We start from the raw sequence: 23,525 nt of genomic DNA, 5'->3' as shown, positions 1-23,525 counted from the left end.
TAGCACAGCGCATGGGGACTCGCCCAGTAGATGGCTCTGTTCGGTGGCAGCTCATGGGCCAGTAAAATGACCCCCATGGGCCGCTTGTGGCCCCAGGGCCTTAGGTTGCTGACCCCTGCCAAGAGGTTCAGTGGTTTAAACCACAGCGCCACCCGCATTCCTCCACCTAGAAAAAGGTGCATCTAGCCAACAAAGGTCCGTATAGTAAAAGCTATGGTTTTCCCAGTAGTGATGTATGGATGTGAGAGCTGGACCATCAAGAAGGCTGATCGCCGAAGAATTGATGCTTTTGAATTATGGTGCTGGAGGAGACTCTTGAGAGTCCCATGGACTGCAAGAAGATCAAACCTCTTCATTCTGAAGGAAATCAGCCCTGAGTGCTCACTGGAAGGACAGATCGTGAAGCTGAGGCTCCAATACTTTGGCCACCTCATGAGAAGAGAAGACTCCCTGGAAAAGACCCTGATGTTGGGAAAGATGGAGGGCACAAGGAGAAGGGGACGACAGAGGACGAGATGGTTGGATGGTGTTCTTGAAGCTACCAGCATGAGTTTGACCAAACTGCGGGAGGCAGTGGAAGACAGGAGTGCCTGGCGTGTTCTGGTCCATGGGGTCACGAAGAGTCGGACACGACTAAACGACTAACCAAGAAAGTCAACAATAGGACCAGGTGAGCATTGTGATACAAATGCCATCACGTTCGTGTTGGTTGCATATATAAAACCAGCTGCTATGCAGACCCTACATGGTAGATTTGGGCTCCTTTTAAAAATACATGTACAAAACTCAGGAAAGAACACCAACTGCTCACAATCGTATCAAAAATATTTTATTTATTAAAGTAACAATTGTACTAAACAACCTATACTTGAAATGCATTGAATAATTGCTAGAATAAATACAGGCAATTATTTCAATCCTTTAAAGAATGAGAGGATTTTTATTTGACACTTGAACGTTGTTACCCCAAAGCTTTAACTTATACAATATAAATAGTTAAAAGGCAAAAGTCAAGTTTCTTTTCTTTTTTCCCCATTTGTGTCATTTGCATGGTTGTTGTTTTTTTAAAAAAAGAAAATTTAATACTGATCCATTTGGTCACCAAAAAGGATCGATTTTCTCCCCCAGTTGTAAGCAAATTAAGGCAAATTTTGCGAGCAAACATGATCTCTGTATCATCAGACAAGGTAGTATGGGTGTTACACATTCCACAGCAGAAAAATCAAAGTCATATCTGCATTTTAAGGAAGACAACCATATATCCCCCAAAACAACCAGATGAGCTTCCATTCTACCAGAGTGATGGTCCATGTAAAAAAAAATAAGAATAAAATATAGATCAGTATGTTGTTGATACTCTTCCGCTTTTTAAAAAATATTCTTAGGGATTAATATTACATTAATTTGCCTATGCAGGAATTGGGGCCCATATTTTCCTCTTTTTAAAAAATGTATTTTTAGGCATTCTTATAATAATAATAATAATAATAAAAACTTTGATGGGTACATCATTGGGGATGGAAGGAATTCCTACAGCACAGAGGTGTAGAGATTCGTGTTATTCTTCCATTAGGTTGGATCCAGATTTAAGATGTAATCTAATACACATTCACCTGGGAATAAACCCCACTGAAGTCAGTGGGACTTTCCTTATTTTTCCGTCTATAAGACGCCCCCATGTATAAGATGCCCCCTATTTTGGGGGACTCAGATTTAAGAAAAGTCCACCCTTTGGTACTATCAGTGTATAAGACGCCCCCTAATATTTTATATTATTTCTTAGGGGGGAAACCTAGTCTTATACCCGGAAAAATATGGTAATTCTGAGTTGATATGTATGGGATTCTGCTATATGTTACTCATGCTTTAGCTCATTGAAATCAATTTGGACAAGTTAAGTCAAGGTTCACATAAATCCCATTGATTTCAATGGGACTAAAGCTTTGCTTTAGACAGGACCTATCCCAATAGTTTTCTCTGGAAGCTAATGAACTGCCAACAGCTTCCATTCTAGACTGGAAAGGATTTTCTCACTGGGTTGGCATAACTCAATTTGAACAAACCAAGATATGCGACTAGGATTTCACTCATCTTTACATATTTTCTAAACTGGAAACCAAGAGTTTCACTCCGACAACACTATGTTTTCATATATATAGCATTCGGCACCCAGGTAGTGGGATGGAAGACTGCTTTTAATGCCTATGTATCATCTGGCAGAGGGTTATAAGTTTCCTCTTAGAAAAATTTTATGGGGAGGAGAAAAAGATTGCACGTATCTATCCCATTGGCCTTTGTGGGCCCAATCCCGCAGAAAGTTCTCCTCCGCAATTCGCACTGAAATTGGTGGGAGCTGTGCAGAACCGGAGGTGGAATTTTGGGCTCTGGATTTAACGGTCTCATTGCGACGTCAATATTTGGTTAAGTCAAACCTGGTGTTTTTGTCCTCTCACTCTAATCATTCTGCTATGTGGGGCACTGGACATCTGCCCAAATGGTGCCACTGAAGCTGTTTGTGATCACTTAACGCAGCTCCCATTGATTTCAATGGGGGTTCAAGCAGGAGAATATCCTGGGGATTGTGCTATTCCTTGCGCGCACAAAGATTTTGCCTCCAAAAATTGACAATGATGTTAATTTTCCCTTCCACCCCTCAAATAAAGTCAAAAGCACACATTTAAATACTTTCACAGAAATAAACATTCATCAGTTTAAAAATACAGAGACTTTTAAAAAATTCTTCTTTCAATAGAGGGAGGGGGGAAAACTCAAATCAGCAAACCATTTTCACATTGTGGGCAAGTCTTTTTCTTTCTTTTTTTTAAGGAGGAGTTTTTCAAAGCCTATTTAGAGGGGGGAAAGCGAGAGAGACTGTAAGAGTGGCGGGGAGGGGTGAAAATAGTGTACTTTTTGGCAGAAATATAAAATACGAGGTTTTTATTTATTTGTTTTTTTTAAAAAAAAGACTGGTGTAAAAAGTAAACAGAGACAAATAATTACAATTATATAAAAATACAAACCCTTGGTCATCAAAACCCTTATAAAAACTTGACTTTGGAATTACAGTTTGCAGCCTAACACACACACACACACACACACACACACACACACACACACCTTCCTAGAAAAAAAAGGTCACAGAACAACAAGAAGGTTCATAAATTAGGTTGCAGTTCCTAAAATGGGTTACCAGATCCTTTGCTTGTGTCTCCAAATCTCCCTTTCTTCCATGTCCGCCCACATGAGCGTGGCCAATGAGGTATATAGGACGTTAACACTTTTGGGCGTACGCACAACAGAAGAAAGTGCATCGTTGGGAGACGACCCACAGGAATGGGTTGAATCCGTGTGATTTTCTTCTCCCCCCTCCCCCACCCTTTCCCGACAAAAAGGCACAATCACATTTAATTATTATTATTATTATTGCTTTGGCATGGTCATGAATTCGTTCATGTTCAAGTCCCAGCAGCAGTGATCCTTTTCCCTTGATGATCTCAAGTACCACAAACGCTAGAAGGTTCGTCGTGTGACAAGAAAGATTCCATGGGCAGCAAAAGAAGAAAATAAAAACAATGGGGTTAAGGGAGGCACAGTGGTTGAATCATACATCAAGCACCATGTCGTACTGTTGTTCCTTCTTCCTCCTTCCGCATTTGGTGATGAGGACCAAGTACAAAGTCAAGAGCATCACCCAATAGCAGGCGTAAAGTATCGTACCAATGATTAGCACGGTCTGTTTCGATTCAGTGAATGGCTTTTTGGATTCCTTGTATATCGTAAAAATGACGCCGCCCAAGAGGATTGTAAACCAAATGGAGACCGGGATGAGTCCTATGAAGTTGACCACGATGGTTTTCCGGCCCGACGTGCCCCAGCCTGCTTTGTTTATGGTGGCGATGGCAAACATCTTTGCCGGCAGTAAACTGGACATGTACAACACTGAGTAGAGAGACATGAAAACCATGACAATGTTCCCTCTAAGGCAGCTGGCAAAGGAAGACTTGATAAGGCCCACCAGCTGGACTGTCAACAAGAAAAGGAGGATGTTCCACAGCTTCCCCCGGTAGAAAAGCTGGATGACAGTGGCAATGAGGAAGAATGGGAAGAAGCCAGTGATGACAGCCTCGTAAGTCATCCACAAGTGATGCTTGTGGAACCACATTGCATTGTATAGCCACTCTCGGAAGTAGGACTTGCTCCAGCGGGTCTGTTGGTTCAACCACCTGAGATATTCGATGGGCGTTTCGGTAAGGCACTTGGACCGAGCCGTGTATTTCGTTGCATAGCCAAGGCTCAGGACTCGGTTGGTGAGATGACGGTCGTCTCCAAAGCTGCACTGAGATCCCATGAATTCTTGATTGTACCAGTCTTCCACAAATTCATGGAGCAAGGCGTTCCTGTACATCCCCAAGGGCCCGCTGATGCACTGCACACAGCCAAAGTAGGACTGGCAGGCCCTCTCGATGTTAAACGCCATCCAGTATCGAACGCTGCTGAGAAAGGAGATCCACGAGTCGTACTTGTTCAAAATCTGCAAGCAGCAACAATAAAAAGGAAATTTTAGCAAGAAAAAGAACATGCAACTGTGTTTTTTTAAAAAACAAAACCCATAAAGTATATGTCATAAAATACTGCCATTCACATTTTTTTTCCGATTTTTTTATTTTGACATAGTAATAATCAAAGAAAAAAGAATAAAAATGTGCACCCCACCACTGAGACCATTAACATCCAACCTCCCAAAATTCCAACACCTCTTGCGATGGTTTGACCCCTTTCCATTTTAACAGTACAAATTCTACAAACACCCTCCATATCTCCTCAAAATAATTTCGCCTGCATATTCCATGCCTTACCTTAATGGCACATGTTAATTTATCATTAATAGCTATATCCCACACCTCTTTATGCCATTCTTCCATTTTATATTCTGCTTTCCCCTTCTACTTCCTAGCTATAATAATGTGTGCAGCTGTCAATAAATTTGTGAGCAAGTTTCTTCATAACCTGTGAACCTTCCACCTCATTGTAAATTGATAATAGTGCTACCTCTGGACTTTTGGTCAGCTTTAACGCAGTGATTTCTGTTATCTCCTTAAACACCATTTGCCAATTTTATTTTATTTTATTACATATTTATACTTCCACCACATGTGAACATAATTCCCTGTTTCCTGGCATCCCCTCCAACATAACACCGAATATCCCTTGTTTATTTGGTTTAATCTGACTGGTGTTAAATACTATCTCCAAATTGATTTATAATAATTTTCTTTTATTCTTACATTATTTTTAATATTCTGTTACTCCCTCCCACCCATGTTTTTATAGAATCCTGCAATGCAAGAATCCTGCACTTCATGTTGGCTCTCTCTCACACAATACCAATGTTACCGATATTTTGTGGCAGTGGTTTTCAAACTGCGTGCAGATCAGCACCATGCATTTAAAGTACAATCCTGGGAGCTGCAGTTTCCCCTCAAGGAGCTACAAATTCCCAGCATCCTTAACAGACTACAGTTCCCAAGATTCCTTGGGGGAACCAGTGCACTTTCAATGAGTGTTGGGTGTGCTTCAAATGGATAGTGTGGCTCCGCCTTGTGCGATAGAAGACCTGGAATTGCTCAGTGCCTTATCTTGGGGTTCCTCTTACTTCCAGCATCCTTCCCTCTCATCTAGACCCCAATTTTGAACAAATACTTCACTGGACACAGAATGGAACATTTGCAAGAGACCCCAAATGGCAGAAAGAACACAGGCATACATATCGTTTCCAAGTTCAGAGTCTGCAAAACCAACAAAGTTCCCCAGACCAAAGTACTCTGGTTTCTGTACATTTCTAGACTCCGGCTTTTTCCAAGGTCTTGTTTATTTTACTTTGACTGCACAACTTCACGGTGATCTGCTCAAGGGGCGGGCAGAGATGTCAGGCAGCACAGGGCCCCGAGCCACCGTGTCACTCCCAGGAGAGACGCGTGGCTTGGTAAGTGCCGCCCCCCTGGTGTGTGCCATTTTGTCGCCCCCTCAGGGATTACACCGCACCCCCTGCAGCCCCCTTCCTACGCCCCTGCTCATTGACACCAAGCACAGCCAGATCAGCAGCTCACTCCATCCCGATCACCCATCTTATGCTCTTTCCTAATCATGTTATTTTACCCCTATATAATTAGAATCTGAACCTTGCCCTACGAGCAAATAAGTCTCCTGAAATGCAATGACTGATTCCAAGAGTCAAAGCTTCATGTGGACTATATTGTGTAAGAATTAGGCCTGGCAGCACTGTAATCGGCACACTCTATTATCTTGTCTCAGTCGGTCTTTTGTGCCCCGGATCCTTTACATTGGGGCCCATTTTATCTATACAGGCCCCAGACAGAGTTGTTCCACCTGGCCTTTGGCCTTTGGCTTGGAATCAATTTGATTCCCTCCCCCTCTTCTTTTTTCCTTTCTCTTTCTGTGATGGAACTCCTATTTGGGAACTTCCCTGGCTTTTTTCTGGCCCATGTAGGACCAGTCTGAATAGCTAGCCTTGGTGAAGACTTGACGTTTTCATCTCCAAAAAAGTTTTTGATTTGAGTTTCCACTGAAAGGAGGCTGCATTTTAATGTTTTGATGTTTTAATATTGTATTTTAATCTTGTTTTTTAAGTTGTATTTCAATCAATTGTTTTATATCGGGTGTTAGCAGCCCTGAGCCTGGTCTTGGCTGGGGAGGGCGGGGTATAAATAAAATTTATTATTATTATTAGGCTTTTCAGATTAACAGAAAAGCTCAGTTATCCAACCCCCAAACCATCTGAAGGCGGGGAAGGATAGGGATGTGTGCTTTTTTAATGTTTAATGTTTTATCATGTTTTTAGATATGTTGGAAGCCACTCAGAGTGACTGGGGCAACCCATTCAGATGGGTGGGTTATAAATGCTAAACCAGTAGTAATAAATATTATTACGGAATAGGACGTCCCTATTTTCATTGGCGAAACGTTGGAGGGTACATGGCTCATGTACAGACAATGACCAATAAGGACATGTGACAGGGTATGGAAGTGGCTGGAAAAGGAGGCAGAAAAGGGGGTGTGAGTGGGCTTATGTCATGCACAATGACCCAGAACACAACCCTTGTGCAAATCAGGGTTGCCTGTATTACCATGTCCTACTCGGAATGAAATAGCAAGCATATTGTAAATGCATGAATGGTGGCATCGCATAGGAATGTCTTCTGTGCAAAGTTCATGGATCAATATTCCCAAATCCAGCCTAGATATCCAGTGGCTTCTGGATCAATGCATCCACTATAGGAGAAATGTTCATAGTGCACATAAAATATGCATGTGACTTCCTGCGTGACTATCAATCTTCACTTGCAAGGGAGCACATAGAGGTGGCCCTAAATATACAGTCTTTGATGCAGAGTTTGAAAATTGCTATATTCACCTGCACATCTCCCCCAACGCCTCCAACCATTGGATCTTCTTCTAAAACTTTGACCATTTCTACCGATGAAGCTGGATCAAGCATTGTATCAGAGTCGCAAACCTGTCCACGAGAAAAACAAGTAAATGTGGAATTAATAAGGGAACCAGAGTCAGCACTTCCGAAAACTATGTGTTTCACAATTGGTGTGTTTTGAAACAAATCCTATCATGCGAATCACAGGTTGTGGAACCCAGGTTGGCAGCAAAGCTTAGCAACACTTACAAAACTTGAAAAAAGGTCACCCCATTCACACAAGGGGATGATGCCTTTGGCAGATTTCAATTTTTAACTGCAAATTTCAGCTATGCACTTTTTCACATTGTAAGGCTTAAAGATCCTCTTTGTTCCCTCACATCTGACTCCGCTCGCTCTAAAACACTTCCCACCAGAATCTGCAGAGTTCCTCCTTTTAAACCCTATTTGTGTCAAGCTAGCAGGCATACCCTTTAAATGTAACAGCAGTTGTGTGAGTACTGTGGCTATAAAGAAATGTCTGTTCTCAGAATCAGAGGTATTTATTTAATTAGCACATTGGATCAACTTCTTTGAACAAGGACCGTGTTCATGAGATGGGGCATGGAGAAGAGTGTGTGTTTGTGTGTGTGTGTGTGTGTTGGGGGGGGGGACTTTGCGGGTGTTCTGCACTTTTCCTGATCCCATTTGACAGAAGGAAACCGGATGCATTTGGTGCCCCCAGTTCAAAAGTTTCCCGCTGTCCTAAGGGGGGAATGAATGATGAGTGAACCTACAGATGCTTATAAAAATTGGCAGAGGATCTGGGAAGAAATACGATAGCCCCTTTTTTTTTCACTCACAGAAGGTTTAGCCATTCATGTATATATGATTCCAGAAGCTGATTCTGCCAACCAGATCTCTTTGAACCTGCATTTCATGGAGCGCTCCTCATTCACAAAGACGCCTATAGAACTGTTTCTCATAATCGCACACTTGCATTTTATAGCATTTAATGTTGCTCTGCTTGTGGTTATTATGCTCTGGTATTGTTTCAAAAGGGATGCGGGTGGCACTGTGGGTTAAACCACAGAGCCTAGGACTGACCGATCAGAAGGTTGGCGGTTCGTATCTCCGTGACCAGGTGAGCTCCCGTTGCTCAGTCCCTGCTCCTGCCAACCTAGCAGTTCGAAAGCACATCAAAGTGTAAGTAGATAAATAGGTACCGCTCTGGTGGGAAGCTAAACGGCGTTTCCGTGCGCTACTCTGGTTTGGCGGAAGCGGCTTAGTCATGCTGGCCGCATGACCCGGAAACTGTACGCCGGCTCCCTCGGCCAATAAAGTGAGATGAGCGCCGCAACCCCAGAGTCGGTCACGACTGGACCTAATGGTCAGGGGTCCCTTTACCTTTACCTATTGTTTCAAAGGATATTCTGATCTCATTTCTAGCATGTTTGAAATGTTCTGCAGGTATGGCTTTCTTCTCCTTTGAAAAGAGTTGTTGTTGAGTAAAATGATCATGGCAGCGGATGCTCACTTAAGGGCAGGAGACAGAGCAAAACCAGCACAACCGTGAGGCTGAGTGACATGGCTGCCTCAGGTGGCACCCCACAAGGAGCATCAGCCTCAGTTCCGATGCCCCGTTTTGCTGCTGGTCTCCCCAACCTCTAGGGACACAGACTCACAGAATTGTAGCAACACAGAAGTCTCAGATAGAGCATCCATGACAGATGGACACCCAACCTCTGCTTAAAAAGGAAGGAAAGTCCACAACCTCCCAGGGGAGACTGTTCCACTGTTGTAACAGCTCTTATGGTCAGAAAGTTTTAGTCAGAAATCTCCTTTATTGTAACTTGAAACCAGTGGTTCGAGTCCTACCCTCTGGAGAAGGAGAAAACAAGCTTGTTCCCTCCTTCCATGTGACACTGAATGAATTTTCATGAGGATTGCTTTGAAAAATGCTGCAGAAATCTGGAGAAGCAAATTTAATATTGGAAAAACGAGCAACGGAGAGAATTGAAATTGAAAGTTCCTTCCACCCACTAATTGTTGCAAATGTTTCTATTCTAAGCCTTCCTCTAATGAGCTCTGGGTAACATTCACTTGGGCCTATCCTTCCTCCTCCCCAGTTATCCTCAAAACAACCCTGTTGAGCTGACCAGTCATGACCAGATCACATAGTGAAACTTCGCAGCTCAAGCAGGAATTCAAACCCAGGCCTTTTATCGCCAACTTCACCAGGAGCAGGTCATAGACCTGACAGTGACCCTAGGTGAATCTGATAGGTCAAGGGACAGAGCCAAGGGTGGTGCTAACAGGTTATAGGGGAGCCTGATATAAAGAGTGTTTATTAATGTTTCTGACTGCCATTCATTAGTTTCCCAGTTAGACCAATAGATTACTGGGTGGAAAGCAGTTCTATTCATAGCCGGCATGAAAGGCATGAATACAGAAATATGAATGTAAATACACCTTTCCCATTGACTACCGTATTTTTCCCTCTATAACACGCAGATTTTTTCTCCTAAAAAGTAAGGGGAAATGTCTGTGCGTGTTACTGAGCGAATGTGTGGTCCCTGGAGCCGACTGGTGTGAGGCAAAAATCAGGCAAATATCAAATCGTCCGGAGAAGGGAAGCCTTGAAAAGAGGAAGCTGCTGCTTTCCTGCATTCTGCCTCAGGGTCTTACTGCCCACCCTTTTCTGTTTCGTTACTGTGTTTGCTCAAACGGAACAAAGAGCAGAGAAAACCTCTCCCCTCCAAGCAAGCAGAGGGGAAAGCAGAGCGTCCTTCCTTCTAATTCCTAGGGACTTGCAGGCAACATGCAGGTGGGAGAGAGAGAGAGAGAGAGAGAGAGAGAGAGAGAGAGAGAGATGGCTGGCTTGGGTGGGTGGGTGGGTGGGTGGGTGGGTGGGGAACTTTTGCCTTCCTTTCCTCCCACCGGTAAAACCCCTCTCCTGCATTCTTAGCCAGCTGCTTCTCCGTACACCCCTCTCATGCTCCTTGTCCCTTCTATGTTTTTCCTTCCCTCCCCACTTAAAACGTGGTTACAAAGCACAGATCCACATGGATCCTCAGGATCTTTGCATTGGGTCACCCCAAATTCACCATCAGATCACATAGCAATGATCTGATGCAAAAACAGGGCTGCAATGGTGCAAAAACGTGTTACAAAGCACGGATCCGCATGGATCCTCAGGATCTTTGCATTGGGTCACCCCAAATTCACCATCAGATCACATAGCATGCCCATGGCTACAGCCTGCACCAAAAAAAATCACACACCCACTGTTGCCTGGGGCTGCAATGGTGCAAAAACGTGGTTACAAAGCATGGATCCACATGGATCCTCAGGATCTTTGCATTGGGCTACCCCAAACTCACCGTCAAATCACATGTCTGTGGCCACAGCATGAAGCAGAAAAATGATACATCTACTGTTTCATTCAGAATTTTTTTCTCTTGTTTTCCTCCTCTAAAAACTATGTGCGTGTTATGGTCAGGTGCGTGTTATCGAGCGAAAAATATGGTAAATCTACAAATCTGTACCCTCTTCATTTAGAAGTGGGGGGGGGATTACAGTCATTTGCATATGGGCTTAGAGACCATTAGAGGTGCCTTTTTGTCCATTTGGCAACAAAATCAGCCTTCAAAATACTAATAAGGGGAAGAACCAGACCAGTTAGGGTTTTTAGTGTATCACAATGTGAAGATTCTGCTTTGCCTTGGACGTCAGGTGTGTCATACAGCAGGTACATTAACAAGCAAGCTCTGTGAAGCATTGGGTAGCCATATTCCATGATATTTATGATAAAGCTCACTTATTTGAAAGAGCTAATGTGGTGTCATAGGACCTGGGAGACCAGAGTTCAAATCCCTATTTTGCCATGGAGCTAGGAACAGGAAAAATCTGCCCATTTTGGTTTCTCTGGGTGTGTCTGCCCCCCCCCCCATTTTTTTCAGTCTTAAGTTTGGTTCTCCCCATTTCAAAATTGGTTTACATTTTTTTTAAAAACCCTCATGAAAAATTGTAAGCATTTTAGCGCAAATTTATCCGGATAAGCAGTTTTTGTACGCCCTTCTCCTCCTATGCACCATTTCACAACGCTGTTTTCCCCAACAGAACGTATGTTTCCATGCTATTTTCACTAATATAGACATTTATATCCACACTTTACTCTAGAATATGCATTTTTGTACAAATTACTTGGTGGGAGAACTGCGTTGCAAAATTCAGAGTGGTGTGAATTACAGAGGACAGATGTGTTTTGGTTTGTGTACAGTTTCGCAAAGTGCAATTTAGGTAAATTCACTTTTAAATGAGAACTGAATTCAATATTTCCCCCATCCCTACCTTGGGCTTAGGACGCGGGTGGCGCTGTGGGTTAAACCACAGAGCCTAGGATTTGCCGATCAGAAGGTCGGCGGTTCGAATCCCCACAACGGTGTGAGCTCCCATTGCTCGGTCCCTGCTCCTGCCAACCTAGCAGTTCGAAAGCACGTCAAGTGCAAGTAGATAAATAGGTACCACTCCGGCAGAAAGGTAAACGACGTTTCCGTGCGCTGTTCTGGTTTGCCAGAAGCAGCTTAGTCATGCTGGCCACATGACCCGGAAGCTGTACGCCGGCTCCCTCGGCCAATAAAGCGAGATGAGCGCCGCAACCCCAGAGTCGGCCATGACTGGACCTAATGGTCAGGGGTCTCTTTACCCTTACCTTGGGCTAGTCACTGACTCTCAGCTCAACCTCCCTCACAGGGTTGCTGTGAGGATGCTATGGAGAGTGGAAGAACCATATCTGCCACCTGAGGCTAGAAATGAAATTATTAATAGTGAATCAAAACATTAAAAAGTTGCTGCTTTAAAAAACCTCAATAACACTTCTTAAAAACTTTCCCTCCCCCCTTTGCCAGATGTATTGCTGGGATCCGAGGCCATGATTCATTCTGTGAGAAACTCTGAGGCACTCATATGCAAACAGATGCTCTTGCTGCTCAGAAAGAGCATCTCAAAGGATTGGCAGAGTCTGCGAAAATGGAGAGATTTTAAAGCCCTATAAAAACTTGTTAAGAAGCAGGGAGAAGGCGGCGGTGGCTGGGTGGGGAGGAGGAGGGGAGCTTAGAAATACAAACAGGAGAGATCCCTCAGCCAAAGAGTGTTGGCTTCATCCTTTACAGCTGCATTACCTCACTCAAGGCAAAAAGCTTGGCCTTTAAAGCCTCAGTGACACCGTTCACTTAAAAATGAATTAGGCAGTACCCACCCACCCCCTGTGCAAAGTACAAGCTGCAGGCAAGGATTATTTGCCAGCTGGGCTGCATCTGACATAGACATACCCCCCCCACACACACTTTCCTTACTAGGCCTGGTAAAATGGAAGGGGCAAAAAGCTTACAAACAAAGAACTAACTCACGCAGGCTACTTGTATTTATAATTGCCGTTGAGCTTTGGGGAGGAATACATGGGCGTGGGTTGCCCCCGTTTTATCCTTACAAAAACTCAAGAGAGGTAGACTGGGGCCAAGAGACAGAAAGAGGGAGGGAGGGAGGGAGAAGAATGTCCCTATAGGCCACATTCACACCATATGTTTAAAGTACCACGATACCACTTTAAACCATCATGGCTACCCCCAAATAATTATGGGAGCTCCTTGTTGTGGGTGTTGAGAGCTGTTAAAGAGACGTCTACTCCCCTCACACAGAGCCAGTTTCCCTTGATTGTTATACCACTCTGAGATCTGTAGTTCTGCGAGGGGAATGAGCTTCTCCCAAAATCTCTCAGCACCCACAACAAACTACAGCTCCCAGTATTCTTTGAGGGAAGTCATGAGCATTTACTAGTGGCGCTGTGGTCTAAACCACTGAGCCTCTTGGGCTTGCCGATCAGAAGGTCGGCGGTTCGAATCCCTGCGACGGGGTGAGCTCCTGTTGCCCGGTCCCAGCTCCTGCCAACCTAGCAGTTCGAAAGCACGTCAAAGTGCAAGTAGATAAACAGGTACTGCTCTGGCAGGAAGGTAAACGGTGTTTCCGTGCGCTGCTATGGTTTCAGTGTTCTGTTGCACCAGAAGCGGCTTGGTCATGCTGGCTACATGAACCGGAAAAACTGTCTGTGGACAAACGCTGGCTCCCTCGGCCTGTAACGCGAGATGAGCGCCACAACCCCAGAGTCATTTGCGACTGGACTTAACTGTCAGGGGTCCTTTACGCAGTGTAAGGAGTGTCTATGGGAGTATATTGTATTTAAAAATGGGGTATCAGAGTTTTTAGGGGGCTAACTAGGTTGGGATAGCTGGGATAGGAGGCTTGTTGGTTTTGAATGTCTTATGTAGATTTTTTCAATTTCATTGTTCTGTATGGGACAATGACAATAAAGATGATAAAGATTATCGTATTCTTCCTTGGAGGCTTTTAAACATAGGTTGGATGGCCATCTGTCATGGATGCTTTAGCTGAGATTCCTGCATGGCAGGGGGTTGGACTAGATAACCCTAGAGTCCCTTCGAGCTCTAAGATTCCATGACCTTTCTAAGAGAGACCTTATTTGCAAGCAGCAGCAACACGAATGATGCTTTCAACGAAGGCAGGTTTTTTTACACCAGTTAAGAAACTGGCCTAGTTAAATAACACAGCGAGGCAACTTCAATCCCATTGGATTGGGTACCCATTATATATTTTTTGCTTAAAAGCAACTGAGGCAGAAAAAGATTGCCAGAGATAGGGGGTTGGTCAACCCCTTCATAACAGCATAGGACACTCTTGTACAGTCAGGTTATGGGACTATCTCATCTACTATCATCTAAACTTGCTGCCACTGAAACACCTCCATAGGAGCCAGTTCCAGTGGGCCAAGGGTGCCCTGGCACCCACAATAATATAGAATTGTGGGGGGGGGGCAAACACCCACAAAGTCAATGAGAAAAGCCGACAGGTGGCAGCGGTGCTGCCTCCGAGAGAAGTAGTTCAGCTCCACCCTCTGCAACCATTGAGTGGGGCATCCTTTTCTGGGAATGGGGCTCAGATGTGGAGGCAGAGTCTCTGAGCTCCTCCCTATGGAAAAGGGTGCCTTGCTGGCTGTGGGGAGGCATGTGCGTGTGATGTCACACCCACAATCCTGAGGGCAAGATGCCCCCCCGATCACCTGTGTTTCACACAGGAATCTCCTCCCTGGAGATGCTGGGGTTGAAACTAGGACTTTTCTGCACAGAAAGCATAACCTTTCCCACTCAGTCCCAGCCTCTCGTCCCTTCCATTTCTCCATGTTAACTTGCTACTTCCTGTAGCTCAGCAAATCAGTCTCTTAAGCTTAAGCCAAGAAAGAGTACCGTATTTTTCCCTCTATAACACGCAGATTTTTTCTCCTAAAAAGGAAGGGGAAATGTCTGTGCGTGTTATTGAGCGAATGTGTGGTCCCTGGAGCCAAATGGCGCGAGGGGAGGCAAAAAAAATCAGGCAAAAATCAAATCGCGCGTCTCGGAGAAGGGAAACCTGAAAAGAGGAAGCGGCTGCTTTCCTGCATTCTGCCTCAGGGTCTTACTGCCCACCCTCCTCTGTTTCCTTGCTGTGTTTGCTCAAATGGAACAAAGAGCAGGGAAAGCCCCTCCCTTCCAGGCAAGCAGAGGGGAAAGCAGAGTGTCGTCTCTGTGCTCTGGTGCTGCTGAAAACATGCAGGAGGGGGAGAGAGAGAGAGAGAGAGAGAGAGATGGCTGGCTTGGGTGGGTAGGTGAGGGAAAACTTTTGCCTTCCTTTCCTCCCTCCCGTTATACCCCTCTCCTGCATTCTTAGCCAGCTGCTTCTCTGCACACCCCTCTCCTGCTCCTTGTCCCTTCTGTGTTTTTCCTTCCCTCCCCACTTAAAATGTGGTTAAAAAGCATGGATCCACATGGATCCTCAGGATCTTTGCATTGGGTCACCCCAAATTCACCATCAGATCACATAGCATGTCCATGGCTACAGCCTACCCCCCAAAAATCATGCACCCACTGTTGCCTGGGGCTGCAATGGTGCAAAAATGTGGTTACAAAGCATGGATCTACATGGATCCTCAGGATCTTTGCATTGGGTCACCCCAAATTCACCATCAGATCACATGTCTGTGGCCACAGCATGAAGCACAAAAATGATACATCCACTGTTTCATTCAGAATGTTTTTTCCCTTGTTTTCCTCCTCTAAAAACGATGTGCGTGTTATGGTCAGGTGCGTGTTATAGAGCGAAAAATACGGTATTTTCTATAAGATTGAATATCATTATACGAATCGAGACTTTGAGATTAGACCACTGAAGAAGCCTGGGAAACTATCTTGGGAGTGTGCTACCTGCAAGCCACAGTAAAAGGGACCCATCGGGGGTGAACAGCGGCCTCTTGATTACTTGGACTGCCAGGGCAAAACAGGTGCAAAACGCCGGCACCCTGTCGTCTACAACTTCATTAACATCTATCTACAACTCCACTAGCATCTCTCGGTATTGTGAATAACACCGAACTTACCTTTTGTTGGTATCTGCAGGAACTTATCTAAAAGACTGAGTTAAGCATTTGAAAAACCCATTGAAACCAGACATGCATCTTAGGTTGGGTAGTTCGCAAGTCTCTGTGGCTTTGTTTAATGTTTTGTATTTTTCTGAGAAGGTTGATAAAGAATGTATAATTTATCATTCTGTGTATATTAATCGCCAACGTGTTGCATGAGTCGCACTACTTCCTGTAGCTCAGCAGTGGTGAAACCTCTGTACTGTGGGTGTAAATTGGGCCTGGTGTGAGTCAAGTTTGCTTGCTGAGCTGCTTCTGACAAACTGTGCCCCATACCCAATCATAGGGATGGGGTACCTCTGGATGCAGCTACAAAGGAACAGCTGGGCACTTAAAACTGAAACCCAGAGTGTCCCTTTGTAAGTGGGACTTTTTGTTTCCGACTGGGAGCTCTGCTAGGATCAGCTGCAGTTCAGAGTTCCTCGTCGGGAACTCCCTAGTGTAGCTCCATCGCTTTCTCCTTTTGTAGGAATTGGCTTGAATTCAAGTAAGTTCCCAGAAACAGAGCATTTCCCCTAATGATGTAAGCTAATAGATAGTGGGGGATCCCCTCTGAAACAGTTACGTGAGACAAGTAAAGAGCAACCCACACTCAAACTGCAATGCTCTTCTTCAGACCAACAGCCCACTGAGAGGCTGTAACTGCTGTCTTTGCAGTCTTATAACCCTGATTCATTCGCAAGCTGCTTCTGCTAGTAGCCATCATACAGGTTACCAGCAGTGGTCAGCAAAGTAGGACAGTGGTGCTTACCTGACCTCCTGTCACCTGCATCACTGCAGTGTACTGGGAAGGGTGAGATGGCCGTGAGTGAGTGGTCCGTGAGGTCGGCAGAATGCAAACGCACTTGGCTGCAACACAGGTTGGCTCTGCCAGCGCATTTGCACTGCGCTGGCCAAACCACCACCTCTCCCTTCTTCTTCCCAGTAACACAGGTGATAGGGCAGGTAAGTAACTGCTGTTGCAGGTTATGTAATTCAGCAAGTGATTAATCTACGGATTTAGAAACAACTGCCAATAAACAGATATGGTAAACAGAAGTATGTGTAAACAGAGGCAAAGAATCTATCCCTGCTTTAAAAAATATGGTTGGGGGGAAAATATCATTCAGAGAAGAAATGGCTGCCACAATGTTTGTCCCAATTTCAAACTGGTGATGCTTCGGGGTCCAGGTAATCGTAGATATTATTTGCAGGTTTTGGGGTGCTCCCCTTACCATATTCATTGCATACTGGACCATGAGTTAAGGTCCAGTATGCAAAGAATATGGTAAGGTAATCTCTTTGTGAGGTTAGGCATTGAGGTTAGGCATTGGGTAAGCCTTTGTTTGGATGGAGGGGAGGTTGTAGCCTTTGCCTGCCCCTCTCAGTAAGGGTATCCTGTTAAAGGGATCCAGGGGTGTGGATTTTGTCCAATTCTGTTGGACCTCGGCTAGGGCCATGTCACAACCCCAGTGGGAACCCCTTGGGGTGCCCCTATTTGATGTACGTCATAGGGTTCCCCCCTATTGGTGGTTTACTCTTAGATGGACTTCCTGCCGGCTGGTTGGAGTAGAGATCTAGCCTGGCTCCACCCAATGCCTAAGCCAAACTGCTCACATCTGTAACCAATAAAGTTGTGGCCTATTTGAACCCATAAACCAAAACACTCATGTCCATGTGTTTATTGTCCATTAGGGAACTGCGGGTCACGGGGCCTTGGCACGTAAGGGCCACACACACACACCCGGTGCACTGGTGTCTGAATTTGTTATGGTTTGTGAACGCTTCTAAGTTAAGTAACTGCACAGCTCAGTGTCAGGTTCTGCCCATCCCCTTAAAACTGGCCCTGCACCAGCATGACGTGTCACTGTGTACTATCTGACCAGCCTTAACTATTTCAGAAGCTAAAGCTTTTCAACAGCCCTGCTGTTTTCCAAATGGAGAGTGAAAGGGGCGCTCTGTTCACCGAGGGACTAGGATAGGCTACGCGCTGCAACGTCCAGCACAAGATGTACAAGACCTGCTTTCTTTGGAGGCTTGTTATACTTGGCATTGAAGAAGGGCTTTTTCATACCTACCTGCACATAATCCACGCTTCTCCCCAGTGCTTTGAACGCTGTGTACATCACTTCTCTTTTCCCGCCCCATTTTTGCATGATGCAGACACTTTTGTTGGACAGGACCAGCTGAGTGACGTGCTGCATGCTCTCCTTATGTGACTCTTCCGTCTCCTCCGGGCCTCTCTGGTGGAAGTTATTCCTCCAGACGTAAGTAGCAGACTTATCCCTGCCCATGATTTCGCTAAAAATGTCCATCATGTAAACGTCATCTTCAGAATTCCCATCGATGACCATAATCACCTTAATTCCAGGGTAGGTGAGCCTTTTCACGGAAAGTAAACATTTCCTTAAGTAGTTGGGGTCCTCCTGGTAGGCAGCAATGCAAAGGGCAACAGTTTTGTTCAGCTTGATTGGCGTCTCAAGAGACCGTTTCATTTTCCTGTGTTCGAGGAAGGCAAACAGGCTTTGGATGATGAGGTGCGATGCCAGAATGGCGCCGTAGAGTCCAAAGGAGAAGTAATAGTTGTCCGTTTGGATAAACTGGTAGCCAACAATGTAAGCAGCGGAGATCCCAAGCAGGAGGGACACCCCAAAGAGTGTGGTTCCAAGTATTCTCAAGATACATAGAAACCTCTCGCAATGCATCTGCAATGGATCAAGACAGGTCATTGTTACTTAAGCATACTTCTGGATAAAAGAGATGATCAGGTTAGTTTAAGGCAGGGATAAGGAAACCTGTTGGGATGCAGGTAGCGCTGTGGGTTAAACCACAGAGCCTAGGACTTGCCGATCAGAAGGTTGGCGGTTCAAATCCCCGCGACGGGGTGAGCTCCCATTGCTCAGTCCCTGCTCCTGCCAACCTAGCAGTTCGAAAGCACAACAAAGTGCAAGTAGATAAATAGGTACTGCTCTGGCGGGAAGGTAAATGGCGTTTCCGTGCGCTGCTCTGGTTCACCAGAAGCGGCTTAGTCATGCTGGCCACATGACCCGGAAGCTGTACGCCGGCTCCCTTGGCCAATAAAGCGAGATGAGTGTCGCAACCCTAGAGTCGGCCACGACTGGACCTAATGGTCAGGGGTCCCTTTACCTTTAAGGAAACCTGTGGCACTTGTTGGACTCCAACTCCCTAACTGATGTATTCAATAGTCAGGGATGATGGGAGATGGAGTAGTAGTGGACTGCATGGCAAGGCTACACCGCTTACCTGATCTTTCTCTGCCTGAGTTGCTGTTGCATTCTGGGGTACGGGGGCAGTGAGGCTGGTGCGGTGCAAACAGGCAGACGGGAGCACTAGGTAGGCTCCACCTGCGCATTTGCACTGAACTCGCCACAACCTCTGCCCCTTCCCTTCTCCATCCTGGTATGCAGCATCGACTCAACCACAGGGAGGTCAGGTAGCCTCACCAACAACATCTGAAGGGCTACAAGTTCCCCACAGCTAGATAGAGGGAAACAGGTTTATGACACCTAAGACACAGCTATAAGCTGCAAGTTATAGCTTCCAGATTCTGATTGAGGGGGGACATATGTAATATTGAAAAAACAGGGAGCAATAATGGTAGAATCATTGCAAACAATCATGTGCAATCTGGTTATAGTTCTACTCAAACTACATAAAATGCTGGCGCGTATTTATCTATCTTGGATGCTGCATTAACAACAGAGCCAAATGAATCATGTTTTGAGCTTATAAAAGCTACTTCTTCACCAGGAGAAATGTAGTTCAAAATTCCCAAAGCGTTTCTATAGAATATCTTGGGAAAAGTTAGGTTTTGTCAATAAACTTTTGTACTTGCTACTTAGTCCTGTCTGTGATACCTGTTGAGTGGATCTTGTGCTACAAGCCCAGGCAATAATCACCAGATAAACCATTGCTTTGTTATGGGCTCCATGGTGGGATGTGATGGTCTTCCATATGTTGGACAGTGGCAACTGGGTATTTGCAACTGTGTGTGCCAGGGGAACATAGCAGGTCTCAGGTCCCTGCACGTCTACTTAAAATGCCTTGCAAATAAGAGCAAAAGCAGAAAAAAATGCAAGTCACTGTCATTCACCCTTGATTCCCCCCATTTGATGTTCTGCTCCCCTACAAATGCAAGGGCTCTAAATGACCTGGGTTTATCTGGATCAGCACCACAGTGCCCCACATCGCATTGTTTTCTTAGGTCAACGTGACCTGGTTCATGTAGGGTACAACCAGAGGACAATTGAAAGCAGCTGCAGAGAAGACGCAAGCAAACTATATTTCTGGATGCAATTCTGCTTATCTCCTCTGAGACAGATGTGCATTAAGGGTCCTTTTTACGGCTGTATTTTATGTTGCACAGACCAAAATGCAAAACAAGAAAAACACACTAGTGGATAATGGCTCACTTAAGCAGGAAATTGCCAATTCCTACAAACTATGGTGTATCTTATCCCTCTCCTCATATGACTACACCTCTTATTTATGGACTTGAACCAGGATTGTCTACCTAGGAGATCCTTGAGCCCCTCAGGAATCAAGTTAGGAGATTGAACCAGGGACTGGCAGATCAAACATTTTGTCCAAGGAATAGAAATTGGCAGTGGCCGCAGTCTAAACCCATTCAGTGGTGCCACATTGCATGGCTCAATTCCAAGGTGCTGTCCCTTTAAATTATCTTTCCCATTTGGGATGTAACTCCTGTAGTCTCTGGGAGCTCTCCCTGGTCCTGCAGTACCAAGATGTAACATAACCACCTGCTTCTAACTACCTCTTGTAGTTCATAGAGGGTTGGAAGGGAATTCAAATGGCATCTAGTCCAACCCTTGCTGATGTAGGAACTCTGCTGCTAGAGCATCCCTAATAAGTGGCCATCCAGCTTCCACTGAAGGTTAGACCAGCACTATTTGAAGCAATCAGGTCCAATGTTGAACAGATTGTACCATCAGAAAGCTCTTCCTAATGTTTAGTCTAATAAATCCCTTTGACTTGGGTACCACCCTCTGAGTTGACAGAAAACATATCTGATAATTTTATATGAGGTTTGTTTTTTTAAAAAAAGGCTTTCATATGGTCTTTTAATCATATCTTGCAACTCCTTCAACCTCTCTCCATAAGACTAGATTTCCACTCCCTTTTCTGCACCATTCCCACTCTCCTCAGGACACATTCCAGTTTACTGATATCAGTCTTAAACTGTGGTGCTCAGAACTGGACGTAGTACTCAAAGTGTAGTCCGACAAAAGTAGAATAGAGAGGTACTCAATACTTCTTGTGATCTAGACACTATGCTCCCATTAAGGCTTCTTGTTAGATTTCTGACCTAGAACTGCTAAGTCCCAATGATGTGTAATATAAAAGTGTTGTCCTTTTCATAGCCTTCCTAGTACCTATAAATTGCATGTACAAGGAATATACAGTGTAGCAGCTAACTAATGTGTGCAATTCCCTAGTTCAAAGCTCATCACAGCAATCAATTCACAAGGTGTTTCGTATGATCATCTGTTTTCTTGGTCTCAACGTTCCCTCCACAACATAGGGATAAAATTTGCCTGCTTTACAGGACTGTAAGAGGGAGAACTGAGAAAATGTGTGTTAAATGCTTCGTACATTTGAAATGCACCATACCTGTATTACGTTACACACCAGCAAAACAATATTTGAGATGAAACCCAGCCTTTCTTGGGTATGGAATTCCTATTGTTATGCTTTCATGCATTTTAAATATAAACTACCAAGAGTGACCCCATATTTTTTCAAGCCTAAACACACACACACACACACAGTTTATAAGCTCCCTTTAAAAACAAAACCCTAGAGCAATCATTTTTCCAAGGTGACAAAACCTATGAGCAAGAGTTCCAAAAATTCGTACACTTGTCAGTCGGCTGTTACAAGTGTCTCAGAAAAGTTGTACAATACCCTCCCGCTTCAAGTCTTAACTTGCTAGAGAAATCTTGAAGCGCAAAGTGACTTCATCAGCTGTGCTGTTCTTCCATGTTGCTTATACTAATATTAGAAGGTCTTTTTTAAAAGAGAGAGAGAGAAAGGAGGTGTCAGACTATATATAGGCTGAGCCCTTTCAGAACTTGAAATAGAATCTGGCAACTTTTGGCATCCTTAGCTTGTCTGTCTCTGGAATCTCCGTAATGCTAAACTCCGCAAGTTATGCATGATCTAACAAGAATGCAAGACTTAACAAGTGAACAAGATGCGAAGGCACCACAGTAATAAGCAAAGTGTATATATTAAAACCTTTCCAGGAACAGAGAGACTTGCCGCTTAGCACTGTGCATCTTTACTCAGAAATTCATTGCACTATGCTCAGTGGGGCTTATTCCCAGGTCAGTATGCATAGCATTGTGTAAAGGTGGGAATAATTTCAACAGGACTTACCTCTGAGTAAAGATGCATAGATTTGCATTGCATGGGGGGCAGTATCTCAGAAAGTTCTGCTTCCACTCAGCCTAGACAAGTCTATTCAAAAGAGTTCAAAGGAACGGTCTCCCAGAAAACTGGCTATAGGTTTATATGGGCCTGGATCTGTGAGTGCGTCACAGCAGAGGGGTCAGCAGCAACTGGCATACTCCTCAGACCCCAGAGTTAGAAACTCAGATATATAAGCTAGGTACCAAATGGCTCCTTGAACCAGGGTTACAGTCACCAAAGTGGAATGCCTAGTTGTCATTTTGGGGCCAGACTGCTCAGTATGACCTTTTTGGTTCCTGAAATTCATTCTGATTGTACAGATAAAATGTAACGGATAGAATTCTACAGGATGCAGTATTTGTGTGTGAAAACAGTCAAGATCCAAGGATAAAAACCGTGGGGAAGAGGAAAAGGAAGGTGGTAGTTAGGGGTGGGTAATCTGTCAATTTCAGGTTCTCTCGTCTTCTCATTTTTCCAATCATAAATTCAGTTTTCCATATTTCCACAACAATTTGTCAATCTCCTATTTAAAAAAACCTCATGCAAATTTCTCCTACTATACAAATGTCCGTGTGCAATTTTGCCCAATGCAATGCATTTCTGTATGCAATTTAAAGTAACATATGCCTCTTATGCAATCTTTGCCATAGTATATGAATTTTGTACTCATTACGTGAAGACTGGACAGCTAAGTTGAAAAATTCAGAGAAGCGTGAATTCCAAAGGGTTGCTGTGTTTTGGTTCGCATTGTTTCACAGTGCTAATTAGGCATGTTTGCCTTTAAATGTTAACTATATCAACTTTCTCCCCCATCCCTAGATAGGATAGACCCCCTCCTACAAACATTTTTATTTGGCATGTATCCTCAGATCTCATATATAGCCATCAAACACCAGACTTCAAACAATACAGGGAGGGAAAAGGTACCATATGTACCAGTTCAGTGGCACCCAGTGTTGTGTATAATTTTCCTTAGCTTTCAGCAAACATCAAATAAGGGGAAGAACTAGGAGCCTAGCCAAGTCACCACCATTCCATTCCTTCATTCAGATTAAGATTCTCCAGCAACTTCTCTGGCTACAATAACTTCCAATTATGATAAAACAAAAAATTTTTTTCCTTCCAGTAGCACCTTAAAGA

At 44.4% G+C, this 23,525-nt stretch overlaps 1 protein-coding gene across 1 annotated transcript in view; it reads right to left on the bottom strand.

Annotated features, from left to right (window-relative positions):
* Nucleotides 1-816: 816 nt before the first annotated feature.
* The window catches only part of HAS2 (hyaluronan synthase 2), a 42,237-nt gene continuing 19,528 nt past the window's right edge, over nt 817-23,525 (bottom strand). Inside the window, exons 2-4 of the mRNA XM_053395370.1 lie at nt 18,011-18,637; nt 7,433-7,534; nt 817-4,531 (exon numbers count right to left, since the gene is read on the bottom strand). Coding sequence (XP_053251345.1) covers nt 3,602-4,531; nt 7,433-7,534; nt 18,011-18,637 — 1,659 coding nt within the window. The 3' untranslated portion in view covers nt 817-3,601. The remainder of the gene's footprint in view (nt 4,532-7,432; nt 7,535-18,010; nt 18,638-23,525) is intronic.

The sequence above is a fragment of the Podarcis raffonei genome, chromosome 7 (assembly GCF_027172205.1).
Source record: "Podarcis raffonei isolate rPodRaf1 chromosome 7, rPodRaf1.pri, whole genome shotgun sequence".
In the NCBI taxonomy this organism is placed as follows: Eukaryota; Metazoa; Chordata; class Lepidosauria; order Squamata; family Lacertidae; genus Podarcis; species Podarcis raffonei.
This window is presented reverse-complemented; position numbering and strand designations above follow the sequence as displayed.